We start from the raw sequence: 25,433 nt of genomic DNA, 5'->3' as shown, positions 1-25,433 counted from the left end.
GCGGCCAGTTGTACGGCTGTTTAGCTTTAGTTCATTAGAGTTCGTGTTTCAGACGCGTTGCGCGAGGCCACCTCTTCAGTCGGTGTCCCAGCCTTGATATTTGATATTACTTCTTGCATTACTCTAGAGACCTCCGGAAAGCATAAGCGTCTAAGCGTCGTCGTCAAACTCTCCCGCATTGAAGGTCGGCCACATCAGCCTGGCCTGGAGGTCCTCCACACCGTCGTCACCGGGCTTGACACCATCCGCATTGGCAATCACGTAGTGCTTGAGACCCAAAGTGACCTTGATTGCTGGTGCGCCGGGAGCATAGGTCTCGAGCTCCTCGAGGTCCTCGCCCTCGCGAGCTTTGACGAGGCGCAGGAGGTTGCGAACCGCAACCTCGCCCTGCCAGTAGGCGGTGTGCCCGGCCTGGATAGCAGTCGTGTCCGCGCAGTCACCGACCGCAAAGATGTGGTCGAGGGTCTCGCTGGGCTCCAGAGAGAGCTTCTCCACAGCAGCCGAGATGCTGTCCGACTTGGGTTCTTCCGAAATGGGACCGACCTGGATCTGCGTAGTGGGCTTGACGCGGATGCGGCCAGTGTCGGCAATCACGTCGCCGAGGCCACGAACCAGGTCAACGTGGGGCTTCTGGCCAGTGCACGCGAGAACGAGGTCGGCAGTGAACTCGCTGCCCTTGTCGGTGCGAACGACCTTGGGCTCGCCAAGAACGTCAGGGTTCTCGGGCCACTCGGTGACACGTTCTCCAAGAACCACCTGGACGCCAGCACGCTCCAGTCCCTTGATCACCTCGTCGTGCATCTCCTGGGGATACCTGGGCAGCACGCGGGTACGCGAGTGGAGGAGAGTAACCTCCTTGGAAGGATAGAGGTCCTTGAGGTCGGTCGCAAACTCTGTGAAAAGGTCAGTGTCGCTCAGGAATGCTGTACTCACGAATGCCCAGAGCGCCGGCGCCGACAAGCACAATGCGCTCTGCCTTTGCCAAAAGCTCGCCACGGGTGTTCATCCAGTTCAGACCTCCAGCCTTGGTACCGCGACCAGGGAGCTGGGTGCGTCCGTACTCGCCCCACACGTCACAAGGTGCGGGGAGACCCGCGCCCAGTGCGTAGATGCAGTAGTCAAAGTCGATCGTGCAAAGGCGATCGGACGGCGCGTCGCTGCCGTCATCCTTGACTCCGTCGTAGCTGCCCTCCGCGTCCGGCTTGAGGATGGTCAGGCTGTTCTTGGACAGAGACACAACGTTGGCCTGAATGAACTCGTGGCGCGTGTCGGGCTCTGGTGAGCCATCGCGTGTCGCTGGAGGGGTAGGGAGTGACTTGGCGGCCTTGGCGCGTTCAGCAATCTCCTTGTCGACTTCCTCCTTCGGCTTGCTAAAGTCGAGAGGAGGGTAGGCGAACATGTTGTAATACGGGATGAAGCCCTTGGGTGCAAGGCGGGGGACGGTGATGAAGCGTGGGAAAACGTAGACGTCTCTTGGTTCAGCTTGCAGGAATGCGCTGGGAGCTTACGGTTCATGTGGGAGTTGCGGTCCACGACCAGCACGCGGTAGTTGGCCGGCAGGCTCGCACCCAGCATCTGTGCGGCGTGAGCACCGCCATACGCGGCACCAAGGACGACGACGGTACGCATGGCTGTACCGGCGGATGTCGAGATGGAGGTGGAACCGATGCTCATTGCACTGAAGGCAAGCGAGAGGTGTGGAGTGAGTGGAGAGGGTGACAGTGTAAAAGAAAAAAGTGTCTTGAAATGAAACGCCGACTTTTGAACAGCAACCTCCTGTCAGGCCTGTCACCGGCCGGCACCGGTCAGAGATCAGGCGCCATGTGCACCTGTCCTACGCCAAGCTCTACGTACCCGGCCATTACACACTGCGAGCGGGCAGCGAGCCTAGCGAGCAAGCTCAACAGAGAGACGCTCAGGGCGACGCAACCCGTTCCGGCAAGCAGTGGGAGAAAGAGTTGCTCAGGGACGTCTCTCCGGCCCCATTTTATCTGATAACACGGCGCCAGTTCCCGTTGCAAATTCTGTTGTCCACGTCGACGTCGGCCGAAGATCCGAGCAACCGCAACACCCGTTGTTTACACCAAACACAGTCCACAGGCCACACAGGTGTCAACGGCCATCGCTATAAGCGCGCGGCAACGCTCTTTTCGGATCCATATTTAGTAAGCCGGACCCATAGACCCTACGATGGAGCCTATAGCGGGCTCCGCACGTCTCCACAACAATCCCAACAGCTACACACAAGAAGGGTAGGACCACCGTTTTCGTGCCACAGTTTCGGCATCTCCTCTGTTGTCTTGGCAACCCATTCTCCGATGAGACTCGGACTTTCGAAAGTACTGGACGATGTTGTTGTGCTGCGTACAGCTGAACACTGACACATGCACACATGCCTAGTCCAAAGGGTTAGTAGCTGGCCCGGCCGATAACACACGTCGGGATTGCGGAGTGTCCGAGTGTCATTCGCGGCGGCGGTGTTGGTGGTCGGTCCAGCGGTGTTGGTGCTTTGTCTTGGCAGCGTTGCGCGAAAGGTGTCTCGACCCGTGTTGAGATCTTGCAGAGTAAGACCAAGGCATGGAGCTGACAGTATCATCTTGTTCACACCCTCTCATCCAACACCACCGACGTAAGGTGACGGTCAAAATGATCGTCAGGCGGCATCGAAAGTTCCTCTCCCCAAAGTGGCAGCTTGGAATCTCGCATCGGCAGGACGACCGCGAGTATGTTGTCACTCCCTGGCGGCCGGCGGGTTGGTTGCTGATAGCCCCAGTAGCCGGTCGTATGTCCTTCTCGACTGCCGCAAGGACGAAGAACCCCATGTCGACAACGACACAGGAAGACGAAGCTGGGCTCTGTTTGACTTTGTCGAGTTGTTTGGGCCGTGTAGTGTTCCCGAGTGCCCCTGGCCATCAGTCACACGGCATGCATGGTAGAGCCAGCAGCATTCCTACTGACGGCATGACTGGATACTGGATATGATGGGCCGCAGCTGATGGAATAACATGTTCAAAGACAACCATGCTTCTCACGCCCCACTGATTGCCGGAAACCCACACAGACCTGCCCATCAATCAAACCCCCCACGTCCCACCGGCCGCGCCAGCCGCCGCCAGCCGCGTGTGTGTGACGGTGTTGTCCAGCTCATCCTTTTTCCCTCCTCATCACGCTTCCCTTTCACACCACTTTACCCATCCACAACCATGACACCCCAGAACAAGGCCCCAAACCTCAAGAGACCCCTCACCGACTCCCAACCCTCCACCCCAGACAGTGGCTACGAGCTGCATATCCCCGAGTGGGGTCCAGCGCTCACCATTGACCAGTGTGTCTTCACGCGCGGAGGGTCCACCATCATCCTTCCCCGTGTGGCCAATGTCGGCGCCAAGAGCTTCAGCCAGTCGGACCAAACCGAGAACCAGGCGCTCTGGAATCTCTTCCCCGTCGAGACCCTTGATCCTACCAACCGCAACATCGACCAGCTCGAGAAGTTGGAGAAGACCGCCGCCAAAGAGACCGGAAGGTAGGTTGTCAGTGTCCTTCCTTTTGACTCACTTTCCCCGCAGGTTCACCTCCAACCCTTCCATGACCAACACCATTCCCAAACTCAAGGCAGCATCCCCAAGCCACGAGCGCCATCGCATCTATGCCAACATGCTCACCCTCGACGTCATCATGGAGACGCTCTGGACGCATGGCCTCCTCAAGTCTGATCGTTCGCTTGATGGCGACCACATATCGGAAGGCGAGAGGTGGTCTAGAGCCATCTTTCAGAACAAGATGATCATGGGTGCCAGCCCTGTCCGCCGTCCTCGCGACTATCCCCTTCCTGCCCAGCACCCTGCCATCCGCAAAGCGCTCAATGTGATTGAGCCTCTCAAGGGCCTTGTGCTCCGCCTGGAACGCAAACTTCAGATGGCTCACGACGTGTATGTGTCGTTGAGATGCGCGGTACCTGACCCTGCAGTTACTATTCCTGCGGTGACTACATCACGGCTATACACGAGTACATCAGTATCCTCTTTGACCTGTACCCATGGGTCTCGAGTCCTCTTATCTTCAAAAACAACGATGCGTTCCAGTTTGGTGTGGCCCAGCTGTAAGTAGTGGATAACTGCCTTTCAAGTCAAGCCTGACCATTCCAGCGAGTCCGCGGCATGGCTCAAGCTCAGCCTTACCTGCCTCAAGCTCGCTCGCATCACTATGAACGGCAAGTGGTACTCTCACGCCCTCGACACGGCCAACGCCGTCATCAACATGCGCTTCACCACGTACCAGGCCCTGTCTAAAGCCCACTTCAGTGCGTCCTGACTTGCAACTCTTTTGTCTGATTCTTTAGTCGCATACGAGGCCAAGGCCAACCTTTACGACTTTGACCCCCTCCCCTTGAGCCACTACTCGAACAAGCACCGCTGCCGTGCCGTCTCGGCCATCGACTCGTATATCGTCGCCCAGGCGCTCAAGCTTGTCGATGCCAGCGAGGACGAATGGGTTCACAAGGACTCCGTCAAGACCCACACCTGCACCAAGCACCAGCACCGCGTCATGGAATTGATGGCCAGTGGTGAGATCCCCAGCGTCTCGATCACCATCCCCCACGGTTTGGACGTTAGCCTCATCATCAAGGCCGACTTCTCCGTCAATGACGACTAAGAAAAGCTGCCGTGCTGCCGTTCACGTCATGTGGGGACAGTGTGGGATTGGTCGTCGTTGTGTATTGACAGTCACGAGACGGTACTTCTATGCAGGTCCCTCATCCATGATCCACCCAAGCAATACCCACTGACCGTTTACCTGACTGTAATCTATGACCGTTCACCTTCTGATGCATGGCCGTTCACCACCCGTTCCACCACCACAAGCTCCTTAGGTCCCGCCTCACAGGCTGCCTGCTCACGCGCCGACTCTCTGGCAATGCCGAGGCCCAAGCGCCTCATGCCGAGTCTCCAGCTCTCCAGCCATTGCCCCTCGTTGTCCAGTCGTTGTCCGTTTTCCACCACGCAACCCAGTAGCTCAGCTTGCAACTCGGGCTCGACGCCGAGCTGCAGTTACAGCCTCGCGCTGTCTCGGCATCTACCGCGCCGGGTCCAGCCGCAAGCCGAGAGAGCCACGTCGAACCAGCATTGCAGCCAGTCGAAGAGCATGGACACCACCTCGTCTCCAAACTTTCCAGTCACCACAATCGTTCGTCCCGTCCCTCCTTCTCGAAAGGCACTCCAACTCGCCTCTCACCACCCCCCCGCCCCGTGACTTGCATTTCTAAAAGTGGCCCAGGGGCTCTTGAGCTATAACGTCCTCCTCCTCCTCCTCCTTCTCCTCCTCCTCCTCGCCACGCGCCTCTTTAAAGGTGGCCCGTGGGCTCTTGAGCTGTAATCACGATCTCTCCTCCCCGTGACTCGCGTTCTTCAATTGTGGCCCGTTGGGCTCTTGAGCTGAAAAGTCTAATCTACTTGTTGGAAGTGGTGGTGCGCAGTGAGATCGAGATCCCACGCGCAATCACCATCTGTCCTCCTCCTCCTCCTCACTCGCCTCTTTAACGGTGGCCCCTGGGCTCTTGATCTGCGGTCCTCCTCGTGACTCGCCTTTGTGGCCCGTTGGGCTCTTGAGCTGAAATATCTAATCTACTTGTTGGAGGAGGTGGTGCGCAGTGAGATCGAGATCCCACGCACAATCACCATCTCTTCTCTTCCTCCTCACTCGCCTCTTTAATGGTGGCCCGTGGGCTCTTCAACTGCGATCACACCTCCGCCTTGTGACTCGCCTCTTTGTGGCCCGTGGGGCTCTTGAGCTGAAATATCTAATCTACTTTTGAGGTGGGCAATGAGACCGAAATCCCACGCGCCGCCTCTGTTCTCCTCATCACTCGCCTCGTCGAAGGTGGCCCTTGGGCTCTTGAACTGCGATCACGTCTCCGCCTTGTGACTCGCCTTGTTTTGGCCCGTAGGGCTCTTGAGCAGTAAAGGTCTAATCTACTTGGAGGTGGTGTGCGCAATGGGACCTGGATCCCTCGCGCAATCACCATCTCTCCTCCTCCTCACTCGTCTCGTCAAAGGTGGCCCTTGGGCTCTTGAGCTGCGATCACACCTCCGCCTTGTGACTCGCCTTGTTTTGGCCCGTAGGGCTCTTGAGCAGTAAAGTCTAATCTACTTTTGAGGTGGTGCGCAATGAGATTTGGATCCCATGCGCAGCCCCTCGCGCCGTAGCGCAGAGATCGCCGTCTCTCCTCTCCTCCCCATCGCCCACTCGCCTCAGTGTGGGTGGCCCGTAGGCTCTTGACCTGCGATCACGCCTCCTCCTCGTGACCCGCCTTGTTTTGGCCCATTGGGCTCTTGAGCTGAAATGTCTAGTCTACTTTTGAGGTGGTGTGCAATGGGATCGGGATCCCTCGCGCACCCCTCGCGCCGTGGCGCCGATGGAAAGGGAAAGGGGAAAGGGGAAAGGGTTGGGAGTCAAAGACCAACACACGACACCGGCAGTATCAGCTGAGCGGACGGTGGCCGTGGCAGAGAGTCCTGACGGTGCCATGTGCTGGCGTGTGCTGGCTGGGTGGGTCGCAGGGTGGGTCGTAGTGTCGGTCGTGCGCTAGTGCCGAGCGCGGTAGTCAGCAAGCTGGCACCATGAGTTGTCGAGTCGAGTGAATGGGGTCGAGTTGGTGAGGAGCGATGTGGGCGAGCCATGGTGAAGCGTGAGCCAGTGTGCTGGAGTCGAGAATACTGCCCAGTCGAATGCCAGTCGCTGTCCTGTGTCGGTCGCATGTCGGTGGTGAAGTCGAACGGGTCGAGGTTGGTCGAATTGGACAGGGGCAGTGTCGAGAACAAGTTCGCTCACGGTGCCAGCCACAAGGGTTGGGACTTACCTGAGAAAGATCCGAGCTGAACAGCCAAGAGTTGGTGACTGGCGTCTTGCATTCGAGCTTGCTACCTTGAGGCGCGACGTATCGATGCTTGATGTCTTGACGTCTTGAAGGGGTGGAAGGTAGCACTGTAGAGGAGCCGGCTTGGTATCTCCTCTGGCAAACCGTTCCGTCGCTGGCTAACCCTGGCCATACATTTACCAGGGAGAGCCCGCGACGCAGGGTGGCACATATTGCCAACCCTCTTCCCAGGGTCTCTCGTTACGTGTGCCCGAGAGAACACCTGAGGACGGGAGTCACCACACAACCAGGTGTGGGTGGATGCGGTTGTGGGCGACTTCCCGAGGTTCTTTCTCGCGGGGAGAAGTCGGCGAGGGTTGAGCCTCATCTTGACAACTCCCACGCGAAGGAACTCCAACGTGCCGGAACGTTGGCCACCTGCAAAGGGGTTGAGACTGGCCCGCGGGCAGGGGACCAGGCGCCGCAGTCTGGAGAGTCAGTATCAGGGGTAGGGAGGAGGTTGGTTGGTGGCTCACTGAGGCGGCGGCTTTGCCAGTTTCCAGCGCAGTGTCCTCCGTGGAGAAAGTTCTCGATGCGTAGTGGTGAAGAGAGCCTGCTACATGCAGGGGAGTCCTGTCCGCACGAGGAGCTGGAGTGTGGCGCTGCGGGTAGTTGAGATCGGTGGGCCGCACCAGTAGTGGTTTGCTGCTGATCGCTCCCATATACTGACCAGGCCAGTGTATGTGCGTGTGCCTCATCACTCCTGGGATAGAAAGGTCGATATCGGCCACGGCAGTGAAATTGGGTAGGCACAGTGGGTGGTGGGGTCCATTGGTGGAGTGTGGTGGCGGGTCTAGTGGTGGGGTGATAGTGTAGGCCGAAGCGTCTGATGGAGTGGGTGCAGTGGGTGGAGGAGACCAGTGGCTTGGGCAGAACAATGGAGTTGATGGAGCAGTCCAGTGCCACGAGAGTGTGGATGTGGAGCGAGACGGAGGAGGCCACCACAGGGACGTTCGTGCCGTTTACAATGGGGTGGTGGGGTTGGACAACGTGTGGCTGCAGGTAAGGTGTGCAGGGTTGAACGGCAGGGAAGTCTGTGGCCCGATGCCTCGCTGCGATTGCACGTTGGGTGTGCAGGTAAGGTTGGCAGGGACGCTCGTTGACCCTAAGCTGGGCTGTCGGTTAGTACACCACTAGCAACAGGAGGCATGGGTACTCACTTGAGGTTGACAGCGATACCGTGCCGGGCTAAGCCACCATGCTTGATGGGAGCAGCGGTCCGCACAAGGTGTGTGGGGGAGCCGACTGAGTGGCAAGGACGAAACAGCCTACGCGCGTGGACGTGCACATGATGATCTCGTGCAGCGGCGTAGGATGACTGTTGCCGTTGCCGAGTCTATGAGCACGTGCAGGCTGAGCATGCACGTCCCACGCTGGCCAGAGCGACGATGGAGTTTCCTACTGGGAATGGACAAACGGTGGGAGGCTGGGCCGAGGGTTGCCCGAGAGCCAGGTATAGCAGGGTGAAGGAATGCGCTGGCAGACGCCGAATGGGGTTGAGCAAGGAGAAGGAGATGTCGATTCTAGAGGCTTTTGGAGGTCGTGGGCTTGAGGTGATAACGCGGAGGAGAGGGATTGAGATAGGGATTGGGATAGGGATGGGGAGGGGGAGCGATGGGGAGGGATGGAGAGGGATGGAGAGGGATGGGGATGAGGGAAGTGGGATATTGCGTTTTTTTTTGGTTGTTTGTTTGGTTTTTGTTTGTTTGTTTTCTGGAGAAGGGAGAAGGGGAAAGTTCTTCTCGTTTGCAATGTTCTAAAAGTTATTGTCAGTCACCGCGAGGAGCATTGTACACACTTGTTTGTGCTTCTCTTCCGAGGCCTTCTGCTTTACTTCAACCTGCCGGGCTCAGGTTTTCTGTGCCGCGTCAGCACACGAGATACAGTTAGCAAACTCACTGTTTATTTTTGTTTTCCGGCGCCGGTGACAGTTGTTACTGCGTGTGTCAGACGGGTAAGCTCGCCACCTACTCACTTTCTTGATAGACATGATCCGACATGGCCAAGGTGCGTTGCACGGCACATGAGATTTCACAATGTGCGGGCTGTATATCGTTCTGTCAGAGTCAAGCACGGACAGCAAGCGGGTCTAGCAGTCACACTTACCATTTGTCTTGAATGGTGATAGAGGCACATGGGCCTTTCTACTGTGAGGCTGTGGTCCGAGACCGTTCTGCTAGAGTCAGTCATTGATAACATCTTAGTGTTGCAGACACACTTACCACTTCTGGGCTAGTGGCACTGGGGGCCTTTCTGTTGAGCCTGCGGGCCGAGATCCTGCTGTCTGAGTCAGGCCTTGACAACATCTGAGGGTTTCATAACGATCGCACTTACCATTGCTATTGGAATGAGGAGCTGGCGGGCAGTGTTTACGATGCGCGCGGATGCCATCCGAGTGAGGTAAGGGGCAATGGTGGAGGTGGTAGAAGGCACGGCGCATGACAGCATGTTCTTGAGCTTGTCGTAAATATCCTCTTCTCTAGTGGTGAGAGCCGAGACCCCAAGACCAAAGGCATCGCTGTGCTGTGCAATGGGGTCGTCCGTATGCCCAATGGTTTGGCAATGAGGAGGGTGGTGAGGTGGCCCAGGTGCGCGGTGGTCTAGGGTGGCGGCGATCTGCAGGTTTGCCGATGCGAAAACGACGCGCCAGTGATGAGTGGCGCCTTGGATGATGGTGCAGGCGCCTGAAGTAAACTTTGACAGGCCGGGCACACTACCGGCGGTCTGGAGAGGTGTTGGGGGTCCTGGATGTAGGATGCCAGCCTAGAAGGAGACGAGGGAACGGTGGGCCATGGACGAGAAGCGTAAAGGGGTCTCACAGGACAACCGTGAGGTCGCTCTGTGGTCGCCAGCCGACGGGGAGAGGAGGGGGAAGGAGGGGGAGCCATAGAGCCAAGCCATTCAGACTTGAACGTGCCACGTTTTGTGTTTTTTTTTTGTTGTGATGAACCAAAACGAAAAAAAAGAAGGTGAAGAAGAAGGGTATTAAAAATTAAAGTGGGTGTAGGGGAAACGAGAGTCTTGTTCTTTTTTTTGGATTTTGGGGTTTTGTGTTTTTTTTTGGTGTGGCACGTTCATGTCGACCATAGGACAGGTCGACGTCTGATACGCTTTGGCTCAGAGTTGGCGGGTGAGGGAGGTGGGGAGGTGGGGGAAGCCGGTAAATGGGCTGACCCCGCGGCTGAGAGCCTGGGGGCCGATGACCGGCGAGGAGAAAACCCCAGCCTCTCGGAGCTTGCGAGAGCGGCTGGGGTCTGCCGAGGTTGCCTTGCAGCGTTGGAAGCCCTTGATCAGGCGACCAACGGCGCGCTTGACGCCCGGGAAGAAGCGGCGGCGGGGCTTGTCCTCGATGGGCGGGTCGGGGCGGCGGGCGGGGACGGCGGCGAGCATGCCGAGCATCGCCTGCTCGAGGACGTGGTCGAAGGGGTCGTTGAGGTCGATCTCGTCGAACCCCTCCGACCAGGAAGAAGCCCACGACGCACCGTCGTCCACCAGGGTGGCGGTCGAGGCGGGCGAAGGGGGGCGGTCGTGGGTGACGCTGCTGACGTCGGCAGAGATCACCTCGTCGGCGACGAGGGTCTCCTCCGAGTCCGCAGCGCGAGAAAGGTAGAACGCGCCGGCCTCAGCGCAGTGCTCGACCCTCTTGAGGACATGAGGGGCGAGCGCATCGCCAAGGCAGGGACGAATGTGGTGGTGGTGGTCGGGAATACCCCAACCGGGAGGTGAAGTGTGGCCCTCCTCGACCAGGTCGAGAAGGAGGGAGGGGACGAGGGAGCGGGGCTGCTGGAGGGCAGCCTTGGCAACGACGGCACCGTACTTGGCGGTGCCGTCGAAGAAGGCAGGAGGGAAGGGGACATCGCCGAGCTCGACCGCCTTTGAGCTGGTCAGAGTGATGCCAGCAAATGAGAAACATTACTCACCTCGAGGAGGACGGCACGAGCCACGGCGATGGCGACGGGGAGGTCGAGGAGGTGCTCGGTGGTGTTGCTGATAGGGGAGGTTAGCTCATTCAAAAGACCAGTCGCCTGCCCAGGACTCACCGGAGCATCACCACGCGAGCAAGGGCGAGTTGGGCCTCGTAGTGGGCCGCCGAGGTCGAGACCTCAGCGGCAACACCAAGGGCGAGGATGAGGGGAGCGAGAGACATGGTGAGAGGCTGGAACATGAGAGCTTGTTGTGAACAAGATGATGCTGAGCGTGACAATGTCAATTCCATTAAATGGATGAAGAAAGAGAAGAAGAAGAGACGTGGTGGCGAGGTCAGTAGTTATACATATGTGCGTGAGAGATGCAGAGATGGCTGGTCAGCGCTCTCTCGTTGGCTCTCTGAACATGACAGTGTGAACGCCATATTACTTTTTCATGTAGAGTCTAGACTTTCTAGCCATGTAGAGATCTGGACCATGAGCCTTGGGTCTCTGGCGAGGAGAGGCGGAAAGCCCGAAGAGAAATCAGTCGCGTCGCTGGGTGGGTGTCGTAACGCGCGCAGGTGATAGGCCGGTGGGTGGCCTGCGGGATCTCTGGAGATGACGGTGTGAGGGGTGGATGACGTTGGTCTGTAAGCTGAATGCCGGTGGACGACGCGAGACGCCACCGTGTTTCTCCAAGGACCCAAGGACCCTTTGTCTCTCATGAAGAGACGCTCAAAAGACGCGTTGGCGCGTCTGGGGGGGATGGCCAGAGGCCAGAGGCCAGAGGGGCCAGCGACTTGAGCCATCGATGGCTGGATGTGGGCGAGGGGATCGGGGGAGACGCGGGGGGAGGGCGAGAAGCCGGCTGTGGGTGGGTGGTGGGTGGTGGGGGGACGTTCCTTGAAGGTAGCAGAGAGCGCGCAGAGCGAGAATAGAGAATAGCGGGGCGAGATGGTCGGAACTCGCTCGAGCACGACGTGCAGTGTTGGGAGGCAATGAGGCCACAATGTTGAAGCCCGAGAAGAGTAAGGATGAGTGTTGAGTAGAAGGAAGGATGGAAGGAAGGACGGTGGGGAACCGGGGAAGGTGATGGAGACGGGAAGGTGATGGGGACGGGATTTGGTGTCTTGCCCCGGTCAGGCGGTGGTTTGGGGGTGTGTGTGTGTGCTCACATACTCGAGTGTCCAGCAGGCCAGCACGCATCCAGCATGCCATCAGTCCTCGACTCACCCAGTCGGCAATCGGTATAACTTGTTGTGTGACCGACGGCGTGTGGGAGCGGACGGGGTTAACGCGTCGTCGGGTGCTGCTGTCAGTCGGCCAGGCGGCACCTGCTCTGTGATCTGTGATCGTTCTTCTCCTCCACGTTTCATCCACCCCCGACAGTCTCCAACTCTCGACATAACACACACACACCTCCATCCACTTCGCACCACTGCCTTTCATCACCGCTCCGTCGCACCCAGAACGTCCTCTCATCCCGCAGCCAGGCCGGATGTGACCCAAGGAGCGCTCCGCGATGTTTCCCCGAACAGGTTCCCTCGGGGTTCCACCATCAACAGGGCTCCATCGCCCCACAAGTCCATGAACATTGCCAGCCAAGCATACGTCAGTCTAGTAAGCACGTCAGAGCATGTAGGATCCTCAATGACGGTGAACTGATTCATCCACGTGGTTGCTGGCCTCACGCGCCATCACTGTCGCACTCACCAAATCGTCAAAATTCCCCAAATCCATACACTTCCGGTCCAACCGTCCAGACCTTCCAAAACATCCTGGCTGGACTTTAGTCACCCTTTGGGAAGTCTGCAGGACTGTGACTGAGGTTAGCACAGAGAGACCACCACCCTAGGTCAGCAATTGCCTCCTGGCCGGCACGTCACGTTGGCGGCTGTCGCCCAGACAAGCGTCTTGGTATTCTCCAGTCGGACGCGACTCATCGGTCAAGTGCTGCTTCGTTCGTCAATACAACCATCAGATCGAGCTCAAGCACAGATTCCGGCGGTCAGGGGGGCTCAGCGGGCTCCACACAGGCATAGATGTCGCCTCCAGGACTCGCCGTCCGACCGGCCTGCCTCACAAGGAGCAGCGGGTACTCTTCACCGTCTGCCCTCTGAGAGTCTAACATGTGGCCCCCGGAGGTGCAATGTCTCCTCTGTGCCATCTTGCGCCCGCGCTGGCGGGCTGACCAATGCAAGATGCGGGGTGACACTCTGCACGCTGCTGGACAGTGGACGCAAGCCCCGAAAGAGCGATTCCCACCGGCCCACTGCGAGCCAGCAGCTGCCATCACTGCGGGGGATGCACAGCCAGCTACGCCACTCTCGATCTGTCATGCCGTTGAGCCACGACTGCTAACACTCGCATGTCAGTCCCACAACGCCGGATACCAAACTGAGTTCAAGGAACGGCAGTGAGTGCCGTTCGACGTTTTGGCGACGCCGACGTGCCACCACATTGGACTGCGGCTGTCCTCGGCTCCGTCCTTCTGCGCTGCTTGGGGTGTTCACTTTGCCGCGGGCGGTACAGGTCCTGTTTCCCTCATGATCCCTCAGGACCAGACCCTGGTGTGGAAGGACCTGTATCTTCCATTACTCAGAAGCGGACCTGCGGACGGTGGTGAGACCCGCGGACGCTAACTCAACCTCTTTGTCCCAGCCAGGCGGACCACCTCGCCGAGTATCTGCATAGATGAACCAAGCTTACGGTTAAGGACTTCTGGCAATACCAACCAGTCAGCACATGTCGACCTCCAGACCCACTTCGTTGCCCTCCTGTTCCTCGAGGTTTGCGAGGCGCACGCCATGTCAGCGATCCTCTCCCATTCAGCCTGTAAGGGGGCAAACCATCGCTCAAGCACTTCAAAGTCGATCACCTCAAGCGTCATGGATGTGTGTACAGACAAGCAACGCGCCCCAACACCGTCCTTCATGCTTGTGCGCCGACGCCGACGTGGTCGCCGAATCGGCCAGGCATCGGCGGACGCCGAGAATTGCCGGTAAATACAATCACGTGCTCCACGCAAGAGTGGGCGTGGCGTGTGGCATTCTAGTCCGAAGATGCTACTTCGACAGTGCTGGTCCATTTTTGGTCCCCTTGTCCCAGCCTGATATCAGCGGGGTAGAGGGATGGGGAGGTGGATGGTGAGGGTGAAGGTGCGTTGACTACCAAAAAACGGCTCCCTTTTCCGTGGGGATCAAGAGCACCGGCGGGCAATGTTCCGTTCCCATTTGCGTACGGAAACTGCTTCAGCTCTTCCTGCACAACACATTTCGAGAATCAGAGACCTTGAACAGCATGCCTTTGTATACAGTAATCTATAGGGATCCGCTGGGTATGTGTACGAATACGCATGGCCTGCATTGCATCGTCTCAGCATCCAGAGCCCGCAGCTTGAATCGTCGGGTAACTGATAAGAATGCCACGTCACATAAACTGCAAGATAAGCGATTACGTAACACATTTTGAACCGGGTGACGCGTGAGCGAGAAGCCAACGTTCCGATGCCGCCGCGGTGCCGGGGTTCGCTTCTCAGTCATCCGTCTCGATCAAACACTCTCTCGACTTGCAACCACACCCCTTTGCATACACACGCATCTCGCCCACACTCCAGCTCGAGACGCTACCAAGCACACACAAGAGAGAACTGTAGTACCCACAACCACTACTTTTCCGTCCACCCCACCTCTTTCGCCACCGCGTTCCACTCCCCTTTGAGCTTCCGGCTTCCGGCCAAATACGCCCACGCCATGGCCCACCAGCCAAGTACACCCCAGCGTGCTCCTCCGCCGCACTTTGACATGTTCCAGTCCTCGTCTCCGGCAGCAGGGCCATCGTCAACACAAGTGGTACCCGACGAGGACGATGGAAGCGAAGACAACATCTTCCGCGACATGGAGTTTGAGGACGTGCTCGATGAACTCGCAGGCCGATTCCTCGTCAACCTCCCCGAGGAGGAGAACTCTTCTTTGAGACTGTACTGGCAGGCCGAGCAAGCGCATTGGTTCTATGAAGACTACTTGCGGCCACTCAACCCTCTGCTACCGGCACTGTCGCAGCGACAGTTTACGCACCTCATCATCGCGTCCAGCCCTGTCCACGCCGTCAACGAGATCGACTATGACGCCGTTTGGCAAGAGTACTGCGCCTACAAGAAGATGGTACCGTGCTGTGGTGGTATTCTCATCAACGACGCCGGTGACAAGGTCCTCATGGTGCGAGGCTGGAAGTCGAACGCCGGGTGGTGTTTCCCCCGCGGCAAGATCAATGCCGACGAGAGCGAAGCGGCTTGCGCCGTCCGAGAGGTGCGTTGAAGCTTGCACGTAACACAGCTGACGATTCCAGGTGGAAGAAGAAACTGGCTTTGACCTCTCTGGCCTGGTCAATCCTGCCGACTTTATCAAGACCCAGATCAACGCACAGGAAATCACAATGTTCATTGTGAAGGATATCGACGAGGCGACAGTATTCGAGACGCAGACCCGCAATGAGATTGGCGCCATTGAATGGGTGCCGTTCCTCGACCTTCCCACTTGGACTCACAAGAAGGGTCCCAAGCGCACGGCTACCAAGGGCCAGAAACGCTTCTACAACGTGACGCCGTTTGTTGGGCCCTTGAAGAAGTGGCTCACGAAGCACGGCATCAACCCCCACCCACCCCGCAGGAAGGCCGAACCCCAGCCACAGCAACAACAGCTCCATCAAGGCGCACCCCACCAACCAGGAGGCTTCCACCGAGAGATCCAACCATACGCGTTTGACGCTGGACCCAAGACCGAGCTCGACCACCTCTTTGCCAAGTTTATACAAAAGGACGATGATGTCGAGCGTCTCGAGAGCGACCGTGCCCTTTCTCTGGATCATCTGTTTGGCTCCCTCTACGTCGGTGGAGCATCGCATCCCCAGCCCTCAGCAGACGAACAACGCGAGGATGACGCTCTCACACGTCTCCTCAGTGGAATCGGTGGACCAGCACAGCAACCTCCCCAGGCGCAGCCCGCAGCTACCCAGACCGCCCAGGTGCCAAGCGCCAAGCAGTCTAAGCTCCTGTCCGCCCTCAACCCAGCGAACCCTCCGTCACCTCCTCGCTCAATGCACCATAACACGCTGTTATCCATGCTCGCACCTCCCGGTAGTGCGCCTGCTCCAGCACCGGCTCCCACGTCGGCGTCTACCAGCTCGGCTATGGCTTCCGCCCCAGACAACGACGAGGAGCGCCGTAACCGCCAGCGTGGCGCACTTCTGGAGTCGCTCTTCCCCGTCTCTACCGCGCCCACGACGCCGCCGGCCCCAGGCCAGCTCCGTCCGATCTCCGCCGCCTCCGTCACTAACGGCATGATCTCCCCCATGCCACCCATGCCTCCTCCCCAATCGTGGTCTATCGCGCAGCACATGAACGCGTCACCGTCTCCCGCCGGTCACCAGGCTCCTCTCCAGCAGCCCCAAGGCCAACAGCAGTACCCTCCTGCTCTTCAACAACAGCAACAGCAGCAGCAACAGCAGCAGCAGCAACAGCAGACCCCTTCCGCGCCCACTCTCAACTTCTCTCAGCCGTATCCTCCTACCAACCCGGCCTTCTCACCGCCTCAGCCAATGCCTACATCCCCTGCCCAACCATTCTCCCAGTCTCCTCCTGGCCCTGCAACGGACCACCAGCGCAACCTGCTCGGCACGCTCTTCAGCCCGCCCCCCGGTGGTTTGAGCGGCGCCATGCAGGCTCCTCCTCCAGGTATCCGCCCGTCATACCCCCAGCAGCAAGCCAACATGGGTATGACCCCCTACGGCCAGCCGGGCTACCCCCAGCCTCCCCCCAACTTTTACGGTGCAGTTCCCAGCGCCGGTGGCCCGCCTGGGGGCATGCCCTACCCCCCTGCGCCCCCCGGTCTCGCTGGTCCCGGAAGACCGATAATGATGTCCCCGCCACAAATGTTCAATGGCGGGCAAGGCTATCAGTCTCGTCCCGCACCGTACATGGCCCAGCAACAGCAAGCCCAACTGGTCCAGCACCAGCAATACATGGCCCAGCAGCAACGCCAGCAGCAAGCCCAACAACAGGCTCAGCAGGCCCAGCAAGCCCTGCATCAAGCCCACCAAGCTCAAGTTCAGGCTCAGGCTCAACTGCAGACCCTCCCACCCACCACGGCCCAGAAGCTCGTCTCGCCCAGCGCCGTGCACCAGCCCGTGCCCCGTCCCCCCGTCGGCCAAGAGTTACTCGGCTTGATCAATGGGCGGTAGTTGTAGACGGCTTGTAGTTTCTGTTTGTGTGATGCAGTGCATGTTGGGCGAAACAGTGAAACAGTAGGTGGTCTGAGTGAGCGAAGCCCAACGAGTGGTGGTGGGTGGGTCTGTCCGATTCGACCTTCACCTTGTCTCGTTCTCTCATTTCTCCCACATTCTTCCCACACGGGCCACTGGCAACTGTACTGCATGACACTCACCTCCCGCTCGCCCTGCTCCGCGACGTAACCCCACCAGCATGATGCCCACATTGGCATGAATGTGGGTGGGTCGGTAGGGTGGGAAGTAGGCGGGAAATACCCGCGCGGACTTCCGCCGGACCGGGAACTGGGATGTTTGCAGGGAAGGATGTTGGGAGGATATTACGCGGTTGTTGTGTGTGTTCGGTCATATATGAAGCATGTGGCCTGTAAAGAGTGTGGGAGGATCCACAGTACGCGTGCTTTGTTACACCGCGAGCGCAACGACAGCATTGACCACCTCCTTTACATTCTCTCTTCCCTCCTCCAACACCCAGCAACAGTTCAAACACCATGCCGTCGGCCGACTCGCCACCCACAGCTTTCCAACGGCTATCTGCCATCCCAGCCTCCGCTCCAGGGTTGTACACCGCCAGCGACGTAATCAAGATCGTCGAGGTTGCGAAGAAGTACATTCCGACTAATGTAAGCGGGGAATGTGGGAGGGAAACAGGCGCGCATCGCGACGGCAGCTGACGGTGGTGTACAGGGAGAGAAGATGGTCCGCGTGCCAGAGTACACTACGCCAGGTGGACCGAACAGCTACCACTGCAGCCGAGGTGAGTGCACTCCCTTTAGACAGCGGGTGTGGACTCGGGCGGCAACGTCTGCTGACACTCTCCAGTGGAGCACGCCTGGACACAAGGCTTCTTCCCGGGCCTCCTTTGGCTGCTCATCGAGCGCGAGCGTCTTTTGCCCGGAACACTCGCTGCGGCCGGGTACACTGTCGAGCAAGTACAGGACCTGGCGCGCCAGTACCAAGCGAGCTTTAGGCATATGGCACGTCACGCAGCCAACCATGACCAAGGCTTTAGGTTCCAGACGTGTTATGGGCGGTACGTTGACCAGGAGTCCAGGCTGGCATGAGTATGGGCTTTGGCTGACATGATGTGCAGGGATCTGGAGTTTACGGGCAGCGAGGAGGGGCGCGAGGTGTTGATTGAAGCTGCCGAGTCGCTTGTGGACCGGTATGACCCCAAGGTGAGCTACTGCCTCTGAACTGAATAGCTGACGACATCAGGTTGGATGCATTCGCTCCTGGAACTCGATGAGGAAGGTCGGCAAGCCTGATATCTACCGTGTCGACAACCAGGACGAGCACTACTTGGTCATTGTCGACAACATGGTGAGTCCTGTTGTGTTGAGAGTCGCGAGATGGCCAGGGATATCTTGCTATATTCTTGTTCTCGTAGGAGCAGCAGGCCAGTTTCTTTGCCACCAACGCGTCTCTCCCGTTATCGCGTACCAACCTCCTGACATTGTCGTCCAGATGAACCTCGACCTCCTCTACCAGGCCACCGAGCTCACTGGCGACAACCGTTACGCCGACATTGCGACCACGCAGGCCGAGCGCATGATCCAGGGTTTCATTCGTCCCGACGGCACCACGTACCATGTCGTCGACTACGGCAAGGATGGCTCGAGTATGAACGGAATGACCCACCAGGGTGAGTTGGAGGCATCCAGTTGCACAGTTGAGGTGGGGTGAGCGGGTGAGGAATCTGGGCGATGGGTCTCTCGACGCAGCCGGACAGGCGTCACTGAAACCGGCTGTTTACGAATACTGCTTCGCTGCCAACCCGTTCCGTCCTGACCTCAACATCACCTCGCTCTTCCGAGTTCTCGTTGCTGACAAACAGGCTACGCAGATGAGTCCTGCTGGTCCCGTGGGCAGGCATGGGGTATCTACGGATACGCCCAGTGTGCTTTGCGTACTGGACGCCCCGAGTTCATTGCCACATCCCGCAGGCTGGCTGACGCTTTCTTGGAGCGTCTTCCTGAAAGTGGTGTTCCATGGTGGTGAGTGAGAGAGAAGATCACGGCAGGAGCCGGGCTGTTAGTGGGTGTGGCACAGGTGACAGATTGCTGCCACAACTCTCCCCCACCACACCCCGCCCAGCAACCTGTTCCACCACACGCAAAGAGCTGACATTGCAGGGACTTCAACGCGCCAAAGCCATGCCCATACGACGCATCTGCAGGCATGATTGCCGCCCGAGGCCTCCAGATGCTCTACACCCTCCTTCGCTCTACCGAGACCGGCGCCGCCGAACGATACCTGCAAGCCGGGTTCAAACTCTCCGACGACACCATTCGGGAGTGTGCTACTCCGGCAGCGTCCATCTCGCCCAAGGGAGTGGCAGACTGGGGTCACGGTGACTGGGAGACGATCCTCAAGCACTCTACGATCAACGGCAACGAGCATGCGACGCACCGGCTTATGGACCACGGACTGGTCTATGCCGATTATTACTTTGTCGAGTTTGCCAATGAGGCACTCAAGCTCAAGAAGGCAGCGGCCAAGGCTTGAGCTGGTGATCAAGGTTGTTCAAGTGAAGACTAGTAGCCAGGATGTATATGTTAAACCACCATCGCCGCTGAAGACGTGGACAGGACTTAGAGGCAGGTTTATGCGATGGACAGGAAGCGGCGGGCCGAATGCCGGAGAAAGACAGGAACTTGCCTGGGGTCTCCCGGTGCCCGGGTTAATGACGTCCCGAACCAGACGGTCCGCCCAACCACCCATACTCCCTCCCTCCCCATCCTATAACGGGTCCATACAGCCAGCTCTTCTGTTATTCTCACTTACACCCATCTCGTAGCACCTGCAAAATGGCTCTTCACGGCTCTTTCCGCCAAATCATCACCACCCACGCCCCCGGAGACACCGACGGCTCCAAGGTCCAGGTTATCGCCAACCCCCTCACACTCAAGACCGGCCTCGACGGCAACGCGGCCTTCTCGCCCATCTTTGCCAGCGTCGGCGTGCCCGCCAAATCAGACCACATCCTCACTCCAGCCGGTATCAGCGATTCCATGGCCCTGGCACCATCGGTGGTCACGCCCAACGGCGTGAATGCCCAAGTCACTGATCTTGCGCCAAACTTCAAGGTCGGCATGCACCGGTCAAACTCGATCGATTACAACGTCTTTGTCAGTGGACACGCGTATCTCATTACTCCGTCGGCCAGCGGAGAGGAGGAGCGTACACTCGTCACTGCAGGCGAAGTTGTGGTTCAGCGTGGCACACTGCATGCCTGGGAGGCAGGGCCGGAAGGTGCCCGTTGGGTGACCGTTGTTGTTGCGGCGTTGCCTGTTGAGGTTGGGGGCAAGCCCCTTGAGGAGGTAGACTTCTGATTCGGTGAGTGTCCCGTAGGGGAGGATTTAACTATGAAGTTGAACACTTACCATACATGTTTCCAGGGTCAGAGGATGAGTCATTTGCATCATTTAGAGGAGGGCTGCTCACTGCTGTGACAACCGGGACATCTGCGGCAACCTCACAAGCGTCAGTGGAGATGAGCCGTCGTTGGGTACACAAGGGGCAATGTATTCATATTTGGTCCTCGGGTACGGCCATGGCCACGTTCTCTCTCGATTCCAGCTCTCAACTGATCGCAGGTGTCGAGGACGGTGCCAGACGGCTGGTGCGTCACCACGTCAGCATTGACCAAGCCAGGCGACAAGGGACTGGACGGGTTGGCGATTTCTTGAGTGCGATTGCCGCTCCTTGCTGCCGAACAGCGGCACCCGTCGTCTTCATCCACCTCCCCCTGACCGAGAGCCACTCGCGCTCAGCGTTCTGTCTTCTGTACCACTTGTACGTCGCCTGTGGACACCATCGGGGACGCTTCAGGTGGTCCTCAGTGCTGAACGCCATTGCGGGAAATCAATCTCCCGAGCTCGGGTCGCTTGTGAGCTGTCGCCGGATTCGGCGATCCCGGTCCGACCACGTCGATCGACCTGAATTCAACGTCGTATTTGGACTTCGTTCTCCTCTCTCGACCGCTTACTTGACTTGACTTGCATATTCTCGCTCTACTTGAAGCTGAGGATGGTGAGTGGATGTGTGAGTCAGGTTTAACGGCACGAGGATGTATGAGAAGCCTGGAGCACAAATCTCGGCACTCTCGTTTGGTGTGAGTTGCGGTTGAGTTGCGGTTATGGATGGGCAGCATTGCTGCACATTCAGTTGTACTCACAGAGCAGGGGAGAAGACTCAGAGACCTGGCGGCGGACATGGTACAGTGACGGACAGACACAGCGTGTGCGATCGCCACCGTGGAGGGCGTCGGCATAGCCATTGTTCGTCTGGGAACCCAGTCTCGTCAGCTGTTAGTACCGAGCGTCTTGGCCAGGGAGCGATACTTCCATCGAGAGGATTCCGTGTGCCAGGAAGAGGTGCGCTGCGTGGTTGGTTTCGTAACCCGCTGCCAGGCGGTCCGATATGGTTCCTCGCAACACGACCTCGCCCCGGCTCCAAACGATGACCGGAAACCGTCAGCTGGGAGCTTGTCGAAGGATATTGGACTCATAAGCCGAGGGGGAACTCAACCGCGCTCACCTTAAAGACTGCTCCACAGCCCGCGAGGGACTGGGAACCATCGGAGAGTTGGACCGTGCATCGGGGGTTGGCATGACATCGGAGCGGTCGCTGCCCGCGTGACTTCTGCGGTGATTGATCTGGGTCTGGTTGGGCATGGCCGCGTGCAGATGGCAGCGCATCCACATCGCTTACCGGCTGGTGTCTTAGCCAAGGTACAGGGAGCATAAGAGTTCAAGGCGTTGCGGATGGCTCGAGGAAAGGAGAGGAGTGAGATGGATGGATGGGAACAAACAACGACGGAAGATCCCTGTCCGAGCGAGGTCGTGCGCGGACGGCCATCCCAGTGAAAGTACCCAACAAACAGCGAACGAGCGCGTCTAGATTAGCCATCACACTCACCAGCTTTTAACGTGTACGGTGTACAACGAGACTGACTGTTAAACCGAGATCGCGTTCTACGTACACGAAATGGGTCAAGGCTAAATGGCAAGTCGATGACCGTGCAATTACGACAGGCGCTGGCAGCTTGCCCTCACCGCTCCTCAAGCTCACTGTCTCCTTCACGAGAAAGGGTCACAACAGTGTAGCCAGTACCTCGAATGGTGCACCCAGAGCGAGTGCCCAATCCACGCAGATGCATGACTCTTCCAGAACGCATGTCAATGGTGTGGTCGGCCTTGACCACAGCTCCACGCTTCATTGACAACCGGTGGCAAACCAATGTCGCCTCTGTCACCCTTCCAACACCAGCCTCCGTCAAGGGCCTGGTCGTTGGGTAGCAAATGAATCCCATGGACATGGTACTCCTGCTCTTCCTCCGGCATACAGACATTTATCGCCACCTCTCACCTACTTCTTTCACGCCGGCCGGTATCTCCATCAATTCTCGAAGCGTTCTAGGAGCTAGGAGCTTGAAACACAATTTATCTCGTGGCGGCTCCAGTTTCCGTGGCGCGCCCGCTGGGCACTGGTCACAGGATCACAGGCTTTACAGAGCACCGAGCTGATCCTCTGAGAGAATTTGAGGCCTTGAACGCGTGGTGTCTCAGCGACACGCGGGGTATACGGGGTAACATGGCAGCACGCGGGCGAACGGCTGTGGATGAATGCCCGGGCGGCGGACGCGGCGAGGAAACGGAGGTCTGGCCACACCGGCACACGGTGGCAACGATGGGCCGGCCAGAACAAGAACACGGGGTACAACGGAAATGCCCTTTCGTTTCCTCTCTTCTCGCCATCACCCACAAGTAACATGTTTCCAGCGTTCACGTTGTCGCTACCGCTTGACGAGCTGTCGCTGGTCAAGCTCGCCATCTCCAATGCTCTAGTATGTGTAATTTGGAGGACAATGGGCATGACACTGACCTCACAGGCTCGGGGTTACTCCCTTTGCCACCAGGTGCCCTCCCTCGCACTTGCACTTGCGCGTCTGGTCCTCGTGAAGTAAGTCGTGTTGATTAAGTCGCGGTGATCAACGACCGTGGGCCATTATGCTGACATATTGACAGAGAGGGAAAGAAACTCCTGTCAGCGCAAGGGGAAAAGACGTTGTCGCCATCTGGTAACTCGTCTTTATTACCCCCAGTGGTGGTCAAGAGTGTCCGCCATTGGCTCTCAGTCGTGAGTACTGGACGACTAATTGCTGGCTTCAATTTATTGACATGTAGTCTGCCACTGGAACTGGTCTCGATCCCCAGTCGGGCGGTTGTCTTGTCCGCGTCGTCTGCGAGCAAGTGGAAGCTGTCCGATGGATGGACACAGCCAACATCGACCCGTTCCTTCTTGACTTTGTCGATGTGTCTGCCCCGCCACCCCTCCTCTGGCCGTCTGTTTCGCCTCTCTGGTCTCGTACAGCTGCTCCTTCTGTCCCGTCGCCACCGTCTTCCCCCCATCCGACCAAGGTCGGCACTCCCATGGCACAACTACGGCGTCTACGTCTCCCCTCCCTCCGTACCAAACTCCCCATCACCTCACTCCGTACGACCGACTTTGCTCTCCCACCGCCAGACGAGTCTGAATATCTCTTCTTTGCCCTTGGCCTTCCTCTTCCCGTGATCGACCATGCGGAGTCTTTATTCTGGGCTTGCGGTACCCCTCTCCCAGTCACCACCGCCGACGAGTCCGAGTCACTCGAAGTCACCATTCTAAGCTGCCACCCAACTCTCGAGAACGACGCCGTCCTCGCCCTAGTTCTCGCATCTCGTCGTGAATTGGCCGACCCTTGGTCTGTCGGCGGCAATTGCCAGCCTCTCTCCTTCGGCAGGAAGAATGAACGCAAGTCTTCCCTTTGGGCCGACTCTACCAACGTTTTGCCCTCTGTGCGCCTGCCAAGCGCTTTTGACACCTGGACGGTAACTGGTCGCCCTCCCCACATTCTCCGCCGCGAGGAACGTCAAGATGAATGTGCCATCGCCTCTGAGGCACGTTTCGACGCCTGGGCTTTCAACGAGCCGAGGTTCACTCGTAATGGTGACGGTCGTCGTTGGGCCCTTCCTCCTGCTTCTCCTCTTGGCGAGTGGAACGAGACCGTCGCTTCCGTTCTCCAGAACCTCCGCCTACCCCAAGCCAGCCGCCCTCTCTCCCTCCGTCGCATTACGGTTGCTCTTCGAGGGCCCTCGCGCACCTCCCTCGATGCTGCTCGCTCCCTTGGTCTTGGCTCTGCTCATGTCAGGCTCCTCGACGACGAGAGCCTTCCCCTTGCAGGAGACATGGAGACCACTCGTACTGCCACTTCTCAGTTCCTTTCGTTTGAAGACGCCTTTCAGCCTGAGGACTCGCTCCAGTACGTCAACAACATCATTGCGTCCCCTTCCACGACCGCCCCTCCCTCCTTCAACGAGATCATGGAGTACCAGGCCAAGACCAAGCGTGCATCTAACCTCCTCGGTTTGTGTGTTTCGCCACTTGAGGCCGTGCCGCGAGCGCCCTGCACCACCTTAACGTCCGTCCACACCCCTCCGCCCACACCCAAGGCCATTGTAACCGACTTTTCAGTATCAGTCGAGCCTGATCTGGAGTCCAGTGGGCAGACGGATCCTGCCGTTGCCCACTCTCGCCGCCAGCGCCTGTCCGCCCGTCTTCAAGCGCTTATGTCTAGCCCCAGTATTATCTGGGAGGCGCCTCGTTCTCTTCTCCTCTCGCGCCAGAGGGCTTCGTTCGTTGCCCCCTCTCCTGGAGTCCGTTGCGAGGTCCACAGCGCCTACACCACCCCAGTCGCTGTTGAGGCTCGGCCAGTCATACGCACGGCCCACATCAAGCGCTACCAGTTCGGTCCCAGTAAAACAACCCCGTCTCGCGCTCCCGTCGCGGCAGAACAGGATGTCAACTGGCCCGCAACCCCCACCAAGCCCCACCAAGCGCAGAACGTCACTCATCCATCCCCTACCAATAATCACCGTGACGAGTGGCTGCCTCCTAGTCCCCTCCGCCGTGTTGATCGCGTCCTCCGCCACCCTCTCGGTCGTACAGCCTCCCGCCAACTTCGCGACGCTCTCAAGCTACTGGCAGCAGCACCCATTGCTGAGGTGTCCACCCCCACTCCCAAAGTCCAGAGCGAGACTCCCACTCGTAACACCACCCTCCCTCCGACCCCGCCTCCGACTCCTCCCTCCACTAAGGTCCAGATCAAGGACGAGACGGCGGCAGCATTCACTGCCCCCGTATCAGAGGCAGGGCACCTTGTGCCATCCACGAGCCCTCTCCGCCATCTTAAGGGCTTCCGCAAGAACTCCCCACACACGGACTGAGTCGCGTTTCAAAACCACCACAACTGGCTCGCTACACAGCCTGCTCGCCGGTATTTTGGA

At 58.4% G+C, this 25,433-nt stretch overlaps 8 protein-coding genes across 8 annotated transcripts; 5 read left to right on the top strand and 3 right to left on the bottom strand.

Annotated features, from left to right (window-relative positions):
• Nucleotides 1-150: 150 nt before the first annotated feature.
• On the bottom strand, nucleotides 151-1,674 carry EHS24_007717 (uncharacterized protein; the record flags this gene model as incomplete). Its single annotated transcript, XM_028623062.1, has 3 exons — nucleotides 151-893; nucleotides 934-1,470; nucleotides 1,509-1,674. 3 exons carry the CDS (start codon nucleotides 1,672-1,674, stop codon nucleotides 151-153), a joined length of 1,446 nt encoding a protein of 481 aa, XP_028476955.1.
• A 1,529-nt stretch (nucleotides 1,675-3,203) lies between these two features.
• Nucleotides 3,204-4,653, top strand: EHS24_007716 (uncharacterized protein; the record flags this gene model as incomplete). Its single annotated transcript, XM_028623061.1, has 5 exons — nucleotides 3,204-3,523; nucleotides 3,567-3,929; nucleotides 3,968-4,099; nucleotides 4,146-4,300; nucleotides 4,340-4,653. The coding sequence occupies 5 exons, from the start codon at nucleotides 3,204-3,206 to the stop codon at nucleotides 4,651-4,653; spliced, it is 1,284 nt and encodes a 427-aa protein (XP_028476954.1).
• Nucleotides 4,654-7,875: 3,222 nt separating this feature from the next.
• Nucleotides 7,876-9,801, bottom strand: EHS24_007715 (uncharacterized protein; the record flags this gene model as incomplete). Its single annotated transcript, XM_028623060.1, has 7 exons — nucleotides 7,876-8,023; nucleotides 8,074-8,158; nucleotides 8,889-8,958; nucleotides 9,020-9,089; nucleotides 9,136-9,197; nucleotides 9,248-9,676; nucleotides 9,733-9,801. The coding sequence occupies 7 exons, from the start codon at nucleotides 9,799-9,801 to the stop codon at nucleotides 7,876-7,878; spliced, it is 933 nt and encodes a 310-aa protein (XP_028476953.1).
• Nucleotides 9,802-10,030: 229 nt separating this feature from the next.
• Nucleotides 10,031-11,060, bottom strand: EHS24_007714 (uncharacterized protein; the record flags this gene model as incomplete). The annotated part of the gene is made up of 3 exons (XM_028623059.1): nucleotides 10,031-10,786; nucleotides 10,834-10,900; nucleotides 10,954-11,060. 3 exons carry the CDS (start codon nucleotides 11,058-11,060, stop codon nucleotides 10,031-10,033), a joined length of 930 nt encoding a protein of 309 aa, XP_028476952.1.
• A 3,513-nt stretch (nucleotides 11,061-14,573) lies between these two features.
• DCP2 (mRNA-decapping enzyme subunit 2) lies at nucleotides 14,574-17,058 on the top strand (the record flags this gene model as incomplete). Its single annotated transcript, XM_028623058.1, has 2 exons — nucleotides 14,574-15,128; nucleotides 15,169-17,058. The coding sequence occupies 2 exons, from the start codon at nucleotides 14,574-14,576 to the stop codon at nucleotides 17,056-17,058; spliced, it is 2,445 nt and encodes an 814-aa protein (XP_028476951.1).
• Nucleotides 17,059-17,594: 536 nt separating this feature from the next.
• EHS24_007712 (uncharacterized protein) lies at nucleotides 17,595-19,611 on the top strand (the record flags this gene model as incomplete). The annotated part of the gene is made up of 8 exons (XM_028623057.1): nucleotides 17,595-17,726; nucleotides 17,791-17,860; nucleotides 17,926-18,136; nucleotides 18,197-18,281; nucleotides 18,322-18,426; nucleotides 18,571-18,748; nucleotides 18,941-19,100; nucleotides 19,239-19,611. 8 exons carry the CDS (start codon nucleotides 17,595-17,597, stop codon nucleotides 19,609-19,611), a joined length of 1,314 nt encoding a protein of 437 aa, XP_028476950.1.
• Nucleotides 19,612-19,913: 302 nt separating this feature from the next.
• EHS24_007711 (uncharacterized protein) lies at nucleotides 19,914-20,438 on the top strand (the record flags this gene model as incomplete). Its single annotated transcript, XM_028623056.1, has 1 exon — nucleotides 19,914-20,438. The coding sequence occupies one exon, from the start codon at nucleotides 19,914-19,916 to the stop codon at nucleotides 20,436-20,438; it is 525 nt and encodes a 174-aa protein (XP_028476949.1).
• A 2,441-nt stretch (nucleotides 20,439-22,879) lies between these two features.
• EHS24_007710 (uncharacterized protein) lies at nucleotides 22,880-25,373 on the top strand (the record flags this gene model as incomplete). Its single annotated transcript, XM_028623055.1, has 4 exons — nucleotides 22,880-22,954; nucleotides 23,000-23,070; nucleotides 23,136-23,247; nucleotides 23,295-25,373. 4 exons carry the CDS (start codon nucleotides 22,880-22,882, stop codon nucleotides 25,371-25,373), a joined length of 2,337 nt encoding a protein of 778 aa, XP_028476948.1.
• Between the last annotated feature and the right edge of the window lie 60 nt (nucleotides 25,374-25,433).

Source organism: Apiotrichum porosum (assembly GCF_003942205.1).
Source record: "Apiotrichum porosum strain DSM 27194 chromosome Unknown scaffold_5, whole genome shotgun sequence".
Lineage (NCBI taxonomy): Eukaryota > Fungi > Basidiomycota > Tremellomycetes > Trichosporonales > Trichosporonaceae > Apiotrichum > Apiotrichum porosum.
This window is presented reverse-complemented; position numbering and strand designations above follow the sequence as displayed.